The 19,001-nt window shown below is 37.5% G+C and overlaps 2 protein-coding genes across 3 annotated transcripts; one reads left to right on the top strand and one right to left on the bottom strand.

Annotated features, from left to right (window-relative positions):
* The first annotated feature begins 2,704 nt into the window (after positions 1-2,704).
* LOC116735803 (ras-related protein Rap-1b-like) lies at positions 2,705-4,181 on the top strand. Its single transcript, XM_032587907.1, has one exon. The coding sequence runs from the start codon at positions 2,829-2,831 to the stop codon at positions 3,453-3,455; it is 627 nt and encodes a 208-aa protein (XP_032443798.1). The 5' UTR covers positions 2,705-2,828; the 3' UTR covers positions 3,456-4,181.
* Positions 4,182-7,850: 3,669 nt separating this feature from the next.
* LOC116735586 (phosphoribosyl pyrophosphate synthase-associated protein 1) lies at positions 7,851-18,045 on the bottom strand. Of its 2 annotated transcripts, XM_032587562.1 has the most exons (11): positions 17,629-18,045; positions 17,326-17,378; positions 16,329-16,395; positions 16,063-16,235; positions 15,867-15,982; positions 15,704-15,759; positions 15,435-15,580; positions 13,879-13,920; positions 11,257-11,327; positions 10,281-10,427; positions 7,851-9,665 (listed from the first exon to the last, which is right to left on the bottom strand). In XM_032587562.1, exons 1-11 carry the CDS (start codon positions 17,709-17,711, stop codon positions 9,507-9,509), a joined length of 1,113 nt encoding a protein of 370 aa, XP_032443453.1. In that variant the 5' UTR covers positions 17,712-18,045; the 3' UTR covers positions 7,851-9,506. The 2 variants fall into 2 exon arrangements, with proteins under 2 accessions (XP_032443453.1, XP_032443454.1); XM_032587563.1 differs by lacking the exon at positions 13,879-13,920.
* Between the last annotated feature and the right edge of the window lie 956 nt (positions 18,046-19,001).

Consider the following 19,001-nt stretch of genomic DNA (forward strand, 5'->3'; position numbering starts at 1 on the left):
GCGGCTGTTTCAGGGATTGGTTCTATTTATTTAACTCTCTAAAATTAAGATTTGACAAAAACTTTTTGGACATCTAAAGAACAAGAAAGGATCAAAATTGATCAAGAGGGTGTGAAGCACAATGAACTGAGTCACGATATAGTACATCTATGTTTTTTTATGCTGTAAAGGTAAAACAACGTGACTTTCACCCGCATGTTAGCTTTACCTTAGAAATATTTGCTTTGGCAAGTGAGCTCCTATTTGGAGTTGAAAGCTATCAGAGGCACCTCATTATTAAAAATGACATTCTGTCCTCTGCGAACTATCGAATTCCACGAAGCGTGACTTGCTTGACTTGACTTTGTGGGCTGGGCAGAACCAGCCCGCGCATTAAATACACACAGCTTTCTCAGAAATCCATAGCAGTTTTTTATAAACTTTACAACTTTTGAATAAATTAATTAATCAAACTAATGCTTTTCTTTAACTTAAATTTATACAGTTTAGCAGAGAGTGTTTTTTTTTCTTTCTTTCTTTCTTTTCAACGCATTGCCAGACTCAGAGATTGGAGCCGGCTCAATCAGGTAAAAAGACAGCATGTTCATTGTGCAAATTGTCCTCCCTTTTTATCACAGCCAACCATCACAGATTAATATGACGGAGGGATCAGCAGCTGCCTTCTGCATCAAGGAGCAGAAACTTGATGCATACTCTATGAATACAGTCCAAAGGAACAACTTCTCACTTATCTGCCAAGAGGATTTTTAAGAACGCGATGTGAACAGATGCAGCTTCCACTTTAAATTTGAAATCTAACAGAATACTCATTAGAGCTGCAGTATGTAACTTTTGTAAGATAATAAAGTATTCTTTTACATATTTGTCATTATGACAGTATAATATGAGACTGATAAATATTGAGTTCCTCTGTCGTCTCCCGGTGCTAACTAGAAACAACCAATCAGAGTCAGGAGGCAGGTCTTAGTGCTGTTAATCACAATCTTGTGTGGCTCTGCTCCTCCTCCTGCGCCACTTGCTCTCTGCTGTGCTAGCAGTGAATGCCGTAAATGTTCAGGCTAGTTAGCATAGCCACCTTTGTCGACGGATAAACAGTTTTCCTGTAAGGGTACGTTTTTTCTCTGCTATTGGCATATCTGGGAACATTGATTGACAGCGCTAAGACCCTCCTCCTGGCTCTGGTTGGTTGTTTTTGGTCGGAAGCGGTGCATTTCTTCAGACAGCAATAGTAGCTGAGGGAGGCGGTGGATCGATTTTTTTCACAGATTACCTGTCTCATAGCATTCTGTCGCAACACGGTGACAGTTTTAACAAATATGTGACAAATATATTCTTTATAAAAGTTACATACTGCAGAAAAAAGGCCCATGGTAACTCTGGAGGAGCTGCAGGGATGCATAGCTCAAGTGGGAAAATCTAAACCACTGTTGAAAGTAAGTCTTGTGGGACACAGCAAACATGTGTAAGATGACCTCAAAATTTAACTCTTTGGGCTACATGGAAAATGCACTCAAGATTTTTCTGTGTGTTGTTGTAATCTGGTAGCTGTGATGTTGTTAAAGTCTCTGTGTAGGTAATGAATTTTCCACAGACCACTACTGGTTAAATCCTACATGTCTACATAAGTTTTCTGACCACTGCAGCCAAGTCTTCTGCAGTCCAGACGGAGGGAAAGAAGAAGAACCTGAGCCAGGGTGGGCCTATAAAACTGTGTCAAGTGGGCAGATTACAGAGGCAACGTGAAGAGACAGTAGAAGAAAGGTTGAGCCTTCCTCTGTGGATTAAGACTGAGATCCCTGTTGTTGATTCAGGAGTCTTAAATATTGGAGAATTTTCCACCATCATGCTGATGGGAAATATAAATGCACCCAGAGATGGAGGCTTTATTCTATGAATACAGTCCATCAGCCCCCTCCTCTGGACTCAGCCAAGCCATACAACACAGGTACAGCCATTACTGCTGAGGGCTGGACTTTGTGGTCCAGCGATGTTCGTTGACAAAGATGATCTTCTTGTGATTGGGTGAAGCACTTTGCCAAAACGATTTCTAACCTCCATAAGTAAAACTCTTAAGTTCTGGTTGAATGCCTGACCATTGATTTCTGTGGTGACTTTTAGAGAGGACCTGCATGTCAAGGTCAGATGTGTAGAGCCACAATATGGAGATGGTGCAAGAGCTACAAAGGCATGTTTGAGACCCAAAGCATATTTGATCAATTGCTGAGAGTCCTGAAACAGGAGCAACAGAAGAAAAGAAAAACAGAAATCGCGCTTGCAGTATGGTGAGAAGTTTTTACTAGAAGGTCCTTCATTCTTCCCCAGAATGCCACATGCAATAATACACTTTTGAAAGGCCAGGTGTGTGCATCTGAGACAGTTTTAAAAACTATACATAAAAAAAATTATAAATAACTTTTTTTTCTACAGAAAAAAGAAATTTCTCTTTATTGCACTTGAAAGTCTCTTTTGCAGTAAAAAAAAATGTGTTTGTTGATAGAAACATTCAGAGATGTGTCCTGCATTCACCAATAACACTCTGGTCATGATTTTTTTTTATCTTCTCTCTTTTCTTGAATTGTTTTCTGATTGGCTGCTGTAAACTCAAACTCTGTCCTTATCCTGATTGGCTGGGAGCCCAGTGGGCAGGTGATGAGTGTTAATAAATACAGCATGCAGTCAGAAGAGCGTGCATTCATACGCAAGCTTCTACTATCGACACGTCTCAGTTCTGTCAGCACATGTAAAAGTCTTTACCGTCACGCATTGGCCGCAGCAGAAAAGTGGAAGGAATTTTTAGCTTTTGCAAGAGAAAAGAGAAAAATATTGTCATGTCTTTTGAGACAAAAGACAAGACTGAAGTGCGTCTGGTGTTTCTAGGAGCAGGGGGAGTGGGGAAGACAGCCCTCATCCAGCGGTTCCTCAAAGACACCTTTGAGCCGAAGCACCGGCGCACAGTGGAGGAGCTCCACAGGAAGGAGTACGAAATGGGAGGAATTAAAGTCATCATCAGCATTATGGACACCAGTGGGAGCTACTCCTTCCCTGCCATGCGCAAACTCTCCATCCAAAACAGCGATGCCTTTGCTCTGGTTTACGCCGTGGACGATCCAGATTCCCTTGAGGCGGTCAAGAGACTGCGAGAGGAGATCCTGGAAGTCAAGGAGAGCAAGCACACACCAATTGTGGTGATCGGCAACAAGATAGACCGACTCAAAGAGCGGAGGGTGTCCAGCGAGGACGTACTGTCCACGGTGGAAGTGGACTGGAACCACATCTTCCTGGAGTCCTCGGCCAAGGACAACGTCAACGTGATGGAGGCCTTCATGGAGCTGCTGCAGCGGGCCAACCTGCCCACGCAGCTGAGTCCGGTGCTCTGCAAGAGACGACTGACGTTCCCCAAAGAAAACAACAAGCGTGCCCCCATGAACAAAACCAACAGCTGCCTCCTTTCGTAGAGATGGACGGAGGCAGAGAAAACTGTGCAAACGAGACCAGAGGATTGATGCGGATGATAGAAAAACAAACCAAGAGACAATGTTTGACAAGATAATCAAATGTTCCCTTCTGCTCCCAGCTCCAATATACTCCTCCTAAAACAAACATGAACAGATGAAAACAAAGATAAACGTAAAGACGGCATGGATGTTGTTGAACTTGACCGTACCTACTGCGAATGTCAGAGCATTTAACATAAAAAAAGAAAAAAAAAATCTTTACATGTTATGTTTAGTTTGTACTCAAAACTATTGATGTTTCAGCCAGTAACTGTGATCATCTGGTGGGGAAAGAAAATCTGTATCTGTTGAGTAATCAGTCAAAAGCAATAGTGTTTTTATCTCTAAATGTGTTTTTTTTTTCTGTGCAGCTTATGTCAACATATGAAGAAAATATACCGTGCACTTTATATTTTTAAGAAGTCTTAGTGTTGGAAATACTGGTTTACTGAATCTTTTTGTTTGCAAATCCTTACAGAACTAAAATAAAGTGCATTTCTATGTTGCTGGGGGGGGGGGGGGGGGGGGGGGGAAGAGTTCTGCTCAATTATATTTTTTGCATACTTTCAGTGTTTTGTCTAAACCAGGAAAACCAAAAAATAGCTGTTATGTTGTGCTTGTATTGTACATTCCTTATTGTGTATAATGCAAACTTGTTGTGAAAAGAAAAATAAAGTGTTCATCTTAGCAAGCAGTGTTGTGATTATATAAGAAAAGGTTTCTGCTACCAAAAGAGACATGCTTTAATTCTTGCAAGCTTGTATTTCTGGTCTCCAACCAGTCTTGCAGGAAAAAAATACGATAAGGATTATTAAACTTCTCATATTTTAGGACCTCAAGTGTTAAAATTACTTTAATAAACATATTTGAACAGCCTTGCAAGCAAAAAAAAAAAAAAAAAAATGGAAAGGAATTAACAAACAACTGACATAAATCTACTTGTGAATATGTTGGATTTTAAAGTCTGTGCAGACATTGATGTCAGTTGACTGTTCTTTCTGGAGAGCAGTAGGCTTACTGGTCTAACCGGATGAGTGAGTTCAAATAAACGTGCAGCAAACACTTGACTGTCCTGGTTTCGCGTGCATCACCCAGTACGTGTCGTCAAAAGTAGCAATGATAGCAAGCGAATTCATTTAGAAAAGTGGAAAAAGTTAGTCTAATGGACAGATCTCACATGCAGCTTCATGACTTCTCCTTGGCATTGTACCGCCCTCTAGTGGTGGACTGCAGCTTACAAAGTTTGCTCCAGTAATAGAGCGCAGAGCTTTAAAATTATGAATCACCTAATCGACAAATTACAAGCAACACTAATTCTGTTGTCCTGCATTTTTACACTTTCTTCATTTTTATATTTTTCAAAAACTCCTGGCAAATATTTTACCATGGATCTGCCATGGTTGTGTATAACAACAGGACAAAAACTGCAGTTCGTTGCAAAATAATTAATACTAATTTGAGCTTTTTCATATTTTGTCAATTTACAAAAACTAACTTCCATGTATTTGATTGTAATTTTATTGGATAAAACACAAAGTAGCAATTGTGAAGTGAAAGAAGCAGATTACTTCCATTTTACTGTGACCCAAATCTACCCAGACATGCCCACCTGCGTTTACGGACAGGCTGAGCAAGCAGAGCATTTATCAGAGAACCAGCCTGACAGATGTTTATAACTCTGGAGGTGCTGCAGAGATCCACAGCTCGCCCACTGCGACACACCACAAATCCTGAAGAGTGGAATGATGAAACCCTGATAAACACCGACAAAGCAAAGCTAAAAAAAAACTTTCACCTAATCCAGTTTGTTGGGGAAAATAACACTGCATGTCAACTTGAGCAGAGCTTCCCCATCGTGTGCCTGGATCTTGCTAAAAGGGGAAGCTTATTTTTCAGCAGTGACGGGGGAGCTGGTTACGGCTGATGAAAAGATGGAGGCAGGACCTGCAAAAACTCTAGAATGAGGCAAAATCCGGACATTAGCGCAGACTCTAAAGCACCTTACGCCCCTTTCAGGAAGAGCATGGTGCTGCTTGTGAATGTTCAGTGTGCCGCACAAGATTGTGTTAACTACACCTATTGTGATGGAACCAAAGACAGTGCACTGTTTGTACTTTGGCTCAGCTTTTGGAGATACTAACATGTGAGGTTTTGTTTATCTTATGTTAAGAGCGATGGGCCAAATGATACATAATATATCCAGAGTTGGGTGTTAATTAGTTGCATTTACTTGGCAAACATTTTGGGCAATAAGAGTATATTTAGGAGTATTTTTGCTGTGGTCTACTTTTTTACTTTTACTATGAAGTATCACTAATCTTGCTTGAGTAAAATTTCTGGATACTCGGCCGACTGTGAATAACATCACCAAATCAAGATAAGATCAGCTTTAACCTAAAATTCACCTGCAGTTTTTGTTAAAGTTTCACAAGTTTTATATCGAAAGAAACTGATTTGGATTTTTTTTTCTTTTGCCCAATTTTGTACTTATGTTATTCATATGAAATATTTTCATTTTGATATTTAAAATACCAAAACAGCCACGTAACTTTATTTCAGTCCATCAAATGATGTCATTTTTAAATATTAAATGATTGAGGTTTTGATCGGTTACTGTGTACTTGAGCAGACTTTTTCCTAAATACTGTTTTATTCTTGAGTAATTTCTTGGACGACTACTTTTTACTTTTAATTGAGTAAAAATATGTCATAAGAAGTAGAGCTACTCTTACTTGAGTTAAATTTTTGGGTACTCTGCCCATCTCTGAATGCATCAGCCCCACACTTATTCAACATAAGTATTTTTTTTTAAATTTTCTATGTCTCTTAAGACCTGACCTATTCAGGAGATTCAACCTCATGATAAAGTTCTATTGTATTTTCAGCTGACACTTTTATGTTCTCATAAAGCCCTTCACAGACAGCGTTAAAGTTTCCACTCTGTCAAAAACGCCAGTGTGCTTCCTCTTTCTGAAAGCTAACAGCCAAGGTGAATTGTTTCGCCCGTATGAAACGAGGAAGCGACCCGTAACAATCAAACGTTTGCTTCCTCTTTGTGCTCTTTAACCACACAGCTGCCTCTCTTTGTTGCTACTTTATTGGAGACACACCGGCAGACCCTTTCCTTGTAGAGCCCAGGTGCGCTTAAAATTTTTATGAAGGCCACGGAGCTTCTTTTAGATGGATGTGCTACTGCTGTGCCGTTTAAATTCTTAAAAGGTCCGCTCCTGGACTTGGTCCAAGCTCCTCAGAGCTGCCTAGTTACCTGAGAAGTTTGGAGCAAGTACAGGATCTCTGACCTTGTCTGCATCAAATGTTTTCAGTGTCGTTTCAAAAGTTCTGTCTTCAGAAATTTGAGGTGAGTTTGGCACTTAATGTTCATCATTCAATGTTTTCTTATTTCTAAATTGTCCTTTCTTTATCAATTGCATCATTGGAGGGACAGAGATTTGATTTAGCATTCAGTAAAGAATTGCTTTTGTCGTTTTAATCAAGTCAAATTAATAAATAGATTGATTCTTAGCTACCTATTCTAAATGTGTAACTGAATAAAATTACATCATTAACAGTATAATCGGCAGCAATAATTTGGTTGATTACATTTTTGATAAGTTTTAAGTCTTGGCCTGCTTTATTAAATTGTTTAGGATCATTGTGTTGCCTAAACACCCACGTGTGTCAAAGTTTCAATCAGTTATCTACCGATATGCGGTTACATGCAATGACGAGTATCGTCAGCAGTGAAAAAACCCTCAGCATGATGCCACCACCTCCATGTAGACTGGTGGAAGAGGTTATTTTTTTCTTAATAGTAGAGCTGAGTGGTGTTGGTTTCTAAGTTAATCTTTAATGTCCTAGATAATCTCGTGTCGGCAGATAATGACTTATTTGGGTCAAACTAGTCGACAGTAGGATAATCATCAAAACCGGTTCCAAAATATGTTAATAAATCAGTCCAATTTTACATTTCTGGAAGGTCCCCAACCTTAACATTATAAAGATTTGCGAACTATGTTAAAAAAATAAAAATAAATAAAAACATGTCCATACCAGGAAATCAACCAATCTGAATCGATTTTTAACAGCTCCATAAATAAAAGTGTTCAAATAAGTCAAAGTGAAACCAGATTCTTTGTGTTGAAATGCAGCTTAGTAAGGGACAATTTAACCACGTATTCAGCGATCATGGATGTCTAACACATCTGACAATGTGTTGAGAGAAAATCCACTGCAAATGTTTCTCACTTTAATTCATTTCTTAGTAGTATTGAAATTGGGAAAATAGTTTCCATGAATATAGAAAAATGCATTATGAGTGCATTTAAACTGAAAATAACTACATGAAAGGAGCCAGAGAAAGAGGCAGCTATTTTATTTTCATCTACATTTACAAAGTCAGACAGAAGGCTAAGGAGAGGAAACCTGGGACCATAAATGCAGGCGAGACGTTACCAAATGCATTCAAGACCTCTGCAGTTAGAGCTTAAATGGGAGTGTCACTTCATAGATTCATGCTAACACAAAAACCAGCTTAACATTTTCAAATATCTTTCTATTATTATTTTAAGGAAAAAAAATAACAATCAAGCCTTTTTTTTTTTTTTTTTTAATCAAAGCACATTGCCAAATCACGTTGCTGCTGCGTGGAAGACATTTTCACCAAATGCTATTATTTTATTCAAACACGTGCAGCAGGTAATGTACACAGCCTGAAAAACTCAGGAACAAATAAATGTGCATTGGCGTCTAAAGTATATTCCCTGAGCAAAAAGTAAGCAAAGTGAAACAGCTCTCCAGCATCTAAAATTCACTTCTTTTGTTTTTTTGCCTAAATTCACTGTATTTCTGAAATGAATGTGGCTCCATCCTAAAACATAGAATTCAGTACATAAATAATCCAAAAAAGAATGGATCACAGGGCACGTTTTCACAGAAAAAAAAAAATTTACTTGTATAGTACTAGGTTTAACTAATGCCGAGTGAAATAGGGGACCATTTTTAAATATTCAATTCTGTATGAACAGCCAAAAGGAACTGACCTGGGGGTTTCTGTGCTGTGAGATAATGAGGTAACATAATTTGGAAAAATCTGAAAAAGCAGTCACTAAAAAAAAAAAAAAAAAGAATGGCGTGTCTGTTTGGTTTTCTTGCTAAACACAACATGCTCTGTTAAATTTAAAAGCAGCAGGCAGATGTCCATCTATTCTCTGCAGATTAAGTTCAATGTGAAAATATGAACTTTTGTAGTGTGTGACAAAAACACAACTGGTATTTCAGTTTGGAGCAAGAAAAACTGAAAAAAATATTCACCAAAGTTAAGATTATAAATATATAGATATTTTTGGGGGATTTACATGAAATTATGTGTATTTTGCTTTTTTTAATTGAAGTAAACGCTACCCTCTTTGTTCTCCCATAAACAGATTTACCTTTGTGCAAAAACTGATCTATGGAAGGCATGATGCAACATAGTATGGTGAAGCACCACACAGAAACGAGCCGCATTATCTGTCACTCGAATGCGTTTATGTCTCACTGTATGGCTTCTTAAGATTTTGGCACGGACTTCATTTACATTACAGAGGAGGCTGATGGGGCTGAAACGGGTGTCGCACCTCGCTCATCTGTCAAACACAGATTCCCATCCTGTCTTCAGTTTCACTACTTCTAGGATGGCCACATCTTGTAATCACTTCTCCATTGAAATCTTACCGTACACAATGTTTCTGAACAGCTGCTAGCAACGACGCCACTTCATACAATCCTCGCCTTTCATTTCAAAACATCAAAATATGCTCTTTTAGAGGCGTGCTTGCCTTGGATTTGAAGGCTTTTCTTTTTTAGAAACAGAACAAAAAAACAAACACATTTTAGAAAGAAGACAAATTATTTGGTCGATTTTTGAGAAATTCTTTAACTGAATCAGGATACATGTATGCATGTCATTCAAAAACAACACAAGGAACAGCGTTTTGTTAGTAAAGGTGCAGAGGGGTCTGTCACTGACACGCCTTAGTCATCCACTGTAATATTGCGAAATAAGTAGGCCATAGATTCCCCGTTGTGGATGCGGCGGATGGCCTCGGCTAATATCATGCTGACGTCCACCGTCTTGATTTTTGGACACTGTAGCTTTTGCACCTCGTGGGGCACTGTGTTTGTCACAACCACCTGAACACACAAGAACAGATCATGTTCACTCGGCTTTTACAGCAGGCTACGTTCTCAATTTGAAATAAATTGATGGAAATATTTCAATTGCTGTCTCACAAACGTGATTGTGCTGTAGCCTTATTAGTGAAATATTTTGAAAATAATGTGTTAGTTTATCACATTAAATGCCAATCAATTAACCTGATGTTTGCAGTTGTGAAATGACAAAATGTAAAAAAAAAACAAAACTTCTGTGAATAGTTAACTTGCGAGAGTCATTGTAAATACAGACTACCAGGGAAATGTCTGGTTAACAAGAAATGTTCCAATGTCACTGGAACTACTGTTTTCTGAACACCTGGCAGCTTTTAGGAACAGAAACTGACAGCTTATAAAAGTGACGTTGCTGAAAACAATAACTCTTTGTTGTAACAGAAGTGCGCAGAGTGACACAGTTCAGATCGCGTTCCCATTAAAAGGAAGTAACTGTTCTACACTGTTCTCCTAAAGAACCAAAGCTGAAGTTTGTTCTCATCCATCTTCTTTAGTTAAGCTCATGTACAACACATTTTAATAGAAGAAAAAACAATCAAGGCGCACACATCTGAAAAGCGTAAGGTTCTACATTCTCACCACATTGATAGGTGATTCCTCTATGAGACGAGGAGCATCTGCAGAAAGCAAACCATGGGTGGCCATGATGTAGATCCTATACGCCCCTCTCTCCTTCAGGATCTCTGCAGCAGCAACAAAGTCTCCTACATCATCTATAATGTCATCCTGAGCAGAAAAACAGCAGACAATTCCAAATGTAGTTAAAATATTTTAACTTGCTCACCCAGTTAGAATCAACAGAATGCAACCAATGACACCAAGAAAAAGGAGGGAGAGGAAAGAGGAGTCACTGTAGCAGCAAAATCAACAAGGGTGGCAGAAAAGAGGCTTCAGAAAGGCACACACCACAGTCCGGATCACAACACAAATGATCTAATCTTGTGATCTAACACACATGGAAAGGAAGCCGCCACAGCCAATACAGTCTTTCTTGGAAACAGTTAAAAACACAGATTCATCTACACATGCATGACATTTACAAACTGGTTGTGAAAACAGTGACCTTTCAATTCTTTACAATCAGTATTTTCTCTGCACCATAGCATATTGTGCACTGGCACAAATGGGTGACATAAAAACACCTTAAAAATAAGCACAAAAAAACACCTTGAGGTTGCAGTAATTGGGAGTTCACATATTTTAGCATCTAAAGATGTACGTTGTATTGACATTAACATCGGTATTGGTTGATTTTTGTCATTTTTTTTTAACATATTGGGATTGGTCTGATAAGCAAAACTGGGCTGGTGTTAACAGTTGGTGTTTATTTCCATCCTGGGAGGATGCGGGACAGGTAGGAGCAGCACAGGATAATGGGTGTGGTTGCCTTTATACAATGTCAAAAGTACAGTGAAATATATACATTATATATGATATTGTTACATATTGGTTATCACCCAAAATGTTCATATCTGTGCATCCCTATTAACATCTATTCATATATTCAGAAATTCTAAGTACAAAAGACCTTAATATTGCATCTGAAGAATCTTACCACTATTATGGCGATTCTTCCACCGACATCTCCAACTACCGTAATCGGAGGTTTCTCTTTGGCCATCATTACTAAAATGGAAAGAAAATCGGGTTACCTCATATTACTTAGTTAAGAGTAATTTTTTTGGAGGGGGGCGGGGGGAATCAAAGATTCAATCTAAGTAGATTGGGTAAAATGGGTTGAGAAAAGGGTTTTTGAGCAATCTAGCTCTCCAATTTTTATAGTTTTTTTTTTTTTTTACTAAATTTGATTTCTAAAAGTGTAAAGCTAAACTAAAATGACAATTAATTAATCAAAGTCATTGGTTCATGTACCCCCTCCCCTCCATTCTACCCCTCCTACCTTTTAGGAGATCAAGCTGGAAGGCTAGCCTAGTGCAAAGCATGCCATGCAAGGGTCAAATGACAAAAGGAGTTTCAGCCCAGGATACCCAATCCAAAAAAAAAAAAAGCCTCTATAGACACTCACCCACACACACACACCCCATCGCACGCACACACTTTCAGGCCCAGTCTATAGTGGCAGTCCTCAAACAGACAGTTTTAACACACACCAACAGTGGCAAGCACTGATGACAGATTCTTCATATACACTTGCCAATGTTCTGAACCGGTCAGTCAAATCTGAGCGCTGCCAGCAAACAGCCTACATTTCCATGCACATCCCCCATTAGTCACATTATTGTTTTAATACATTTTAAACAGTCAATCTTTATGCTCCACTTAGTTTGGCTTTATGAGCCACAATGAGTTGGCTCACCATTTTTAATACAGAATCTAAACATACACTCATGCAATTGTTTAGCTTATGACGACGTATGAACATCCTGGCTTCATCGAAGTTCATCTGCTGAATACATACATCCACAATGATATCTACAGGTCCAGTCAGAAGTTTACATACACTCATGCGTTTACTGCATTTTGCTCCTCAACCATCAGCACGTTTCTGGCTGCATATTTAAATAATTCTTCTCATCAGAAATAATAGAGATCATTAACATGGGATGGTTTTCCTGACAAATACGGCACCTTTAAGCAAAGTTAAAATTCAATTTGGAGCTTTGAGAAGGTGATTTTCTTTCTTCCTTAAGCTCCTCTCAGTGCACTAAAGATTAGAGGATTATGTTTGGAAAAACAAAAAATGTCAGTGTTGGGAACGCAAGTAATTAAAATGAAGTGTACAATTTACTTTAAGAAAATGCTCAAATATCCAGTCAGAATTATGCTTCAAAAAATATATTTATATATACTTATAATGCAACTTGCTAAAAAGAGACATTTATATACGTAAACGTCTCTTAATACATAAATACATTCAGTGGGGGTGTACGTATCTTTGTAAAATGGTGACCCTATGTTCATTACAGAAACTTCTAAATACCTTCAAACTTGTGCAATCAATTATTATGTTTAAAAATTACTTAAGTTGTATGATGTGGAAAGCATTATTATGTTCATATTAGTGATAAGTCCATGTAAACATCCTGAACAGAGCTGTCCATATATAACTCATACACATCCGAATCTAGCTGCAAAATAAGGCATTAAAATTATTCATGGTTGATGTTTGAGGAAGAGTCTTAAAACAACTATTCATTTACTATGAGATTTACCACAAATCTTTACAAAAACTAACAAAATGCATAAAAACCATTTCAAAATACTGGTGTGCATGTAAATGCAGGCAATCAGAGGGGTTTTTAGGAAACAATCAACTGGTAAACAATCAGCAAGCCAAGCTGATTGTGAAGGAACAGTTTTAGAAAGCAAAGAAAGGAAAAGCATGCCTTGCAGAACAGTGAATTTCAATCAGCCCCTAAGTGTGAGAAAACCTGGAATCACTATGTACACCAAGAACAGCAGAATCCACATTGTGATTAAAATACAGTTTACCAAAATCCAACTGTGCTGCATCGTGTAACAACCTGAAAAAAGTCTGGTTAGACTTTTACTGTTTTAAGAAAGAATTAATAAAATCTGCCAATATGCATCATTTGTTGACAGTTCTAGATTAAATGCTGGAATCTGTCAATCATTACATTCCTACTGACTTTCTAATAACAGATCCTTAAAGCATGCTTCATTGTTTCCTTACATGCAATCATGACACAAGGTTAATCAGGTTAAAAGTGGTTTAAAAATGGCAGCATGTGTTGATTGGCAAGATGAGTCCAACGGAAAAAAAACCAAAAAAAACAACACAAATTTTTTTTTAAAGTTGACGCAGTTCCGGTTTGATTTAAGGAAACTAAAATTAGAGCACCACAAAACAAAGAAAGTTTAAGCCATCTTGTAGAAGCAGCTGTCTGGAATCATACGAAGGTGCAGTAAACATGACGTCTGTTCAGTTCAAGACAAACACGTCACACAAAATGCTGCTGGGAGAAAAGTGGAGATCAAACGGCCAATAGGACAAAAAACAACAAAAAAGTAAAAATCAACAATGTCAGCTCTATTAGTTGGAGAGTCAATATTCCACCAACTCCCCCTCGTGAATCCAGACTGTATGTTTCTCAAGATGCAAAGACAAACCCATTTTTTTCTTCGCATGCACAAATTGAAGTGGAATTTGAAGAGGAATCATTTCATGGAAATATAAATCAACTTTAAGTCGTACTTGGAAGCTCTATGCCAGGGAACGGAGCTTGTTGTTTGCCTGCTATTGTCGACAAATAAACACCACATTAACACAAATGCACAAGTATAACACATGATACACACTGTATGCCAAGACTTAAAAAAATAAATAAATCTGGGTTGAAAGCAATTTAAAAAATAATATTAATAAAGCAGACTGACTGAAAAGTCTAGAACAAAGTTTTTGTTTGTTAAAAAAATGTAGAAGTGGATTTTATAATCTCAAAGTTAAGCATGGGAACACAAAGAAGTACTGAGACTATTCAATCGGAGTCATTTGCCAATGACACACTTATTTGATTTTGGTTTTCTTTTGATGATGCTAATGCATAATGATCAAATATGTGGCAGGAAACAAGCGAAGGAAATGTTTCTTTAAATATTTTGTTGTTTTGACCCACTCCACATTAGACTTCTCTGGGACCTTAAAGATTGCTAGGACCCAGCTGGATTATGGGAAATCCAGGACTTCACCACAGCCTTCACATCTGGACAGATTCTCCCAATCTATACTAAAATCACACATATAGAAGATTTCTGCTTCTCCACCAGCAGTTTCAGTCTTGCCTTAAAAGAACCCCAGGAGTTTTTCATCCATTTTGACATGTACAGCTTTTAGCTCACCAATGACCATGTCATTTTTTTGCCTGGCGTGTGTATCGTTCAGGAGTAAAAGCCAAAAATAAGTGTTTGTCATTGTGAACTGATTGGATCTAAGGTTTGGTTATTTTTTTAATGACACACATTGCAACCATTTTATAACTGTATTTTAAACCTCCATAAACCTGTGCACGCACTTTTACTCCTCATTCTCATCACTAAATATAATGCCCAGCCTTCTCACTGAAATGTAACAAATACATTTGCATTCAAACTATAAACCTAGGGACCTCGTACCCTCCTTCAGACCTTCATCAGCCAAGTTGTATACACAGTTTGGAGGTGTGTCCACTTTCGCAAAACACTGATTTTCACATGTAATACTGCACACTGTATTTTGAATATGCCACAGAAGATTACTCTGAGACTTGGCAGATTCTTCATTTCATAATATAATCTTATTCCAGTGTGAGGTGGGGGCCTTATTATCGGTAGATTGCTACGGATGCTTTGTGAGTAGAAGTAGTGTATCTGTGAGGTCATGCAATGACATAAACTCAATTACTTTGAGTATGAGTAATGGTATGAGTGAGAAACAGCACAATCATCAGCTCAAAAGAGGTTAGCACATCTAGAAGTTGTATTAGACTGTTAAAGACCCTTTCAATGCAGACATTTCAACGTGTCACAGAAAGGTAAACAAGGCTGCATTAATGATGCTACATTCGATTTTGGTTCGTAATGTCTGTAATAGTTTGTGGTCAAGAAAATACATTCTTCTTATCTAACAAGTCACAGCATGTGTTTAAATGTTAAAACTTTGGAAAACTGATGAATAAAAAGTCATGTAACAACAAAACAACAACATGGGACACATATTATTTGTGAAATTTTGGATAAAGTAAGGATCTAAACAAAGAAAGACCAGGATCTCACTAGGTAGCTCCAGTCCTGTGTGCCCTGTGGTGTTGCGCACACATGGCGGGGAGTGTCTTCCATCGGCCATGTCCGACTCGGCACATTGGGCCTCGCCGTGGATCACAGCCAGACCCAGTCGGAGACGTTCTGCAAAGGATTGAGCCCTGCAAAGACAGGAGACAACCTGTGAATACTTCAAATAGGTAAAAAAATAGATAAAAGGATAAACTAGGCCTCTACTGTGATTTCAATGTAAAATCAATGTAATGTTGCCTAATATCTGATACCTTTTAGCTGCAGCAGGGGACTTTGCCACAATTATAGCATTTCTGTAATCAGGAATCTGTCCGAATAAAGGAAAGAAGGTGTTATCAATTCTTCCAAACTCTGTTTGCTTCAATTATTGTTTCAATTAATGTCATAAGATGAAGACACAAACACAACAACCACCTCTTCTTGTATGTACTGAATCAAAAACGGGGAGGCTCGCAGATTATCCACCGGAAAGCTGAAAAAGCCTTGGATCTCTTTCTGATGCAAATCCATGGTGATGATATGTGTCAATCCTTATTGACACAAAAATAAAATGTTAATTAGAGAGTCTTTTTTAAAATTATGCTGTTCAGTTTTGCTTTGATCTCTTTACCTGCTTTAGCCAGCATTGAAGCTAACAGTTTACAAACTATGGAGCCCCTCTTCCTCATTTTGCACTGCTTGCTATAGGGGAAGTAAGGAATAACTCCAATGATGTTCTTCGCACAGGAAGTCTTAAGAGCATAAGCCATAACAAGGAGCTCCATGATGGCTGTGTTAACATCTCTGGTTATAGAAAAATAAAGAAGAGATAGTTAAAAGATTTGGGTTAGAAAAAAATCCAGCTGCGATAAAAATGAACAAGTTTTCTGTACTCACCTTGGTATGGTTTGGATAATGAAGATGGTCTGCCCACGTACCGACTCTTTCACATCCACTCTTGTCTCTATATGAAGGGAGGAAAATGTCATTTTACACAAACAGCAATTTTAGCTACAAGCTAACAATAAACAAATGCTATATAAACAATTAGTACTTTATGTTGGAACATTTGCTTATTGTAAATAAAGGTTCAATTTATCATATGAATTGAAATACTGACATTTCTAACTATAATTTCTTAAACTTTAAATCAACTTCAAAAGCCTGCATTTTATTTAGTTTTAATATACATAATCAAAGCATGTGAACAAGTAAAATACTAATTTATTCGGTGTCCTGCTCAGGATATGTAAAAAGTCTTCAAATAAATTGAAAGTTCAGTGTTGCGTGATAATGACATGGTAAATATTTTTATCTTTAAAATATGGGCTGAAAAATCAAATTGTCTAGATGATTAGATTAGATGATTACTCAAAAGAAAGACATTTATCTTAACCACTCTTCAAAATGGGAAATATATATAAATAAAAGTAAGGTACATGTTTGATGATCTTTATAAGTCAAAAGATAACTCCTTGTTTGGGAAGCATGAAAAAGAAAATACATTGTTTATAATCCTTAGAGAACTGTGTTATTTTTCTGTGTAAAATGATGCGATGGTAATAAAAGCCTTCTCAACTTTCAGGCCATTAACGCAGCATTACAAAAAAAAAAAACATTCAAACCTTTGCATATGCTTTCTTAGTATTTGAGGGGAAAAGACTAGAGGTGGTCAAAGTAAGCGATGACCACCTTATAGCTGCTAACCCTGAAAAATAACATCTCATACCTGTTTAAGTTTTGCAAATGAGCTACTTGATTCAATTTGTGAATTTGACTCAATTTCAATTTACAGCCAACTTAAAGAGGGCAGGGAATAAATAAAATGTGCACAGATATAAATAAATCAGACATCACTCACCTGAGTGGGGGATTTTCGATTTTTTTTTCTTACCTCTATTAGATTCCTGAAAGACGACAGATTTTCCCAGCTCAACACCCAACCTCCTGCAAAACAAAAGCATACCTTTGCATGCACTTTTCAAACAATTTTGTAATCTCAGGATTATGCTGAATTTCTAGCACTGTTAATTTATTCGTGACTACAACACACTGTGAATGACAAATCACTTGAACCTGCTCTGCCTCTTTTAATATCCCTTCATTTGTGTCAGTTAGTAGTTACACCCGAACACACCTCAGTATCTGAATACAAGTGAGTATAGCTAAACATTAACTAGTGCTTCGGAGTACTCACTCTGTTATCTTCTTAGCCAACTCTGTGCAAGCCACGGAGGAGTTTGCAGAAAACACACGGTAGCCACTTTTAGCGACATTCATTCTGGAAGCTCGGTGTTTGTATGTCACAGAAAGTAACAGTCAGTAACGCCACTTTATTTTAACCCGACAAAACAGGAATGTTTAGCTTTTTTAACGACGGCTAGCTAACTGCCGCACACTAGCGTCTGCAGTAAGAGAGCTAATTTATTCGAGAAAAAAAAAGCTCGGTGTGGGACACAAACGTGACTAAATACAGAAGGGAAATAAATACAATTAAGTTAGCGTGTCTAATTGCATGTATTACTCGCGAAAAGACAAATGATCCAGCCTATGGTCTATCAGGTTGCATGGTAACCTGACAGCGATCCACATTTGAGAACTACGGGGTGGTCACTGGGTCAAAATTGCTGGCTACGCGTTGCAGTGTGTATGTAAACGACTGGATAGCATTTTGATACAAAACCAGTGCTGTGTGAAGAACTAAAACTACAAGCATTTTACTTTTTTACATTTAATATTTACGATTTCACATTATTTCTGTACGACAGAGCAAATAAGATAAACAAATACCATCCACATGATGTTTGTTTATCTTTATGTAAAGATATGTTTTTTTTACATAAAGATATGTAAATCACATTAAAATCTGTGAATATTTCATTGGATTAATGCAATCCTTCATGAGAGAATTCTAAAACAAAAATAATGAATTCGAGTATTGAGTGAGGGGAAAAACAATTTAGGCTAAAAAAGTGTTAGTTTTAACAACACATTTTAATATAGTTTTATTCAGAGTCATTAAACTATAAGAGTCTTTTGACCTTCCACAAGGCCTCTAACTAACTTTAGCTAAAAATGACGAGTCAGTTAACATTTTACTTATAAAATACAACTTTTAAAGCTTTTTAAATTGGATAATTACATTGAATTTCTACAACAGAATGACTCTGAAAGTATCAACATATATTTTAGATGCTTTCAGTGTCATTAGGTTGTAAAATCACAAAGTGTAAGTGGACAGGGATGTCTTCTTATAAGTTGTGACAAAAGAAGTCTTTCTAGTAGGACAATAAATCAGTTCTGTGTTTGTATTAAAATGTGGGATTTGCAACTAATAATAAGTCTCCAGGTTAAGAGCATGCAAGAAGACAACCTGTGCTGAATCACTGTATCGTAATGTGTTGTCTAATTGTTAAATTAACCAGATTAATTCTTCCCTTATATCTAAACATATGTTATTATTTTGCCAAATGGTGCAGAAATACTTCATTCTTTGAGCCTGCTTCCACGATGTTCCAGAGGGTGGCAGCAAAGTACAGCTACTGTTTTTATTGATCACGTTGTGAAACA

Source organism: Xiphophorus hellerii, chromosome 16, assembly GCF_003331165.1.
Source record: "Xiphophorus hellerii strain 12219 chromosome 16, Xiphophorus_hellerii-4.1, whole genome shotgun sequence".
Lineage (NCBI taxonomy): Eukaryota > Metazoa > Chordata > Actinopteri > Cyprinodontiformes > Poeciliidae > Xiphophorus > Xiphophorus hellerii.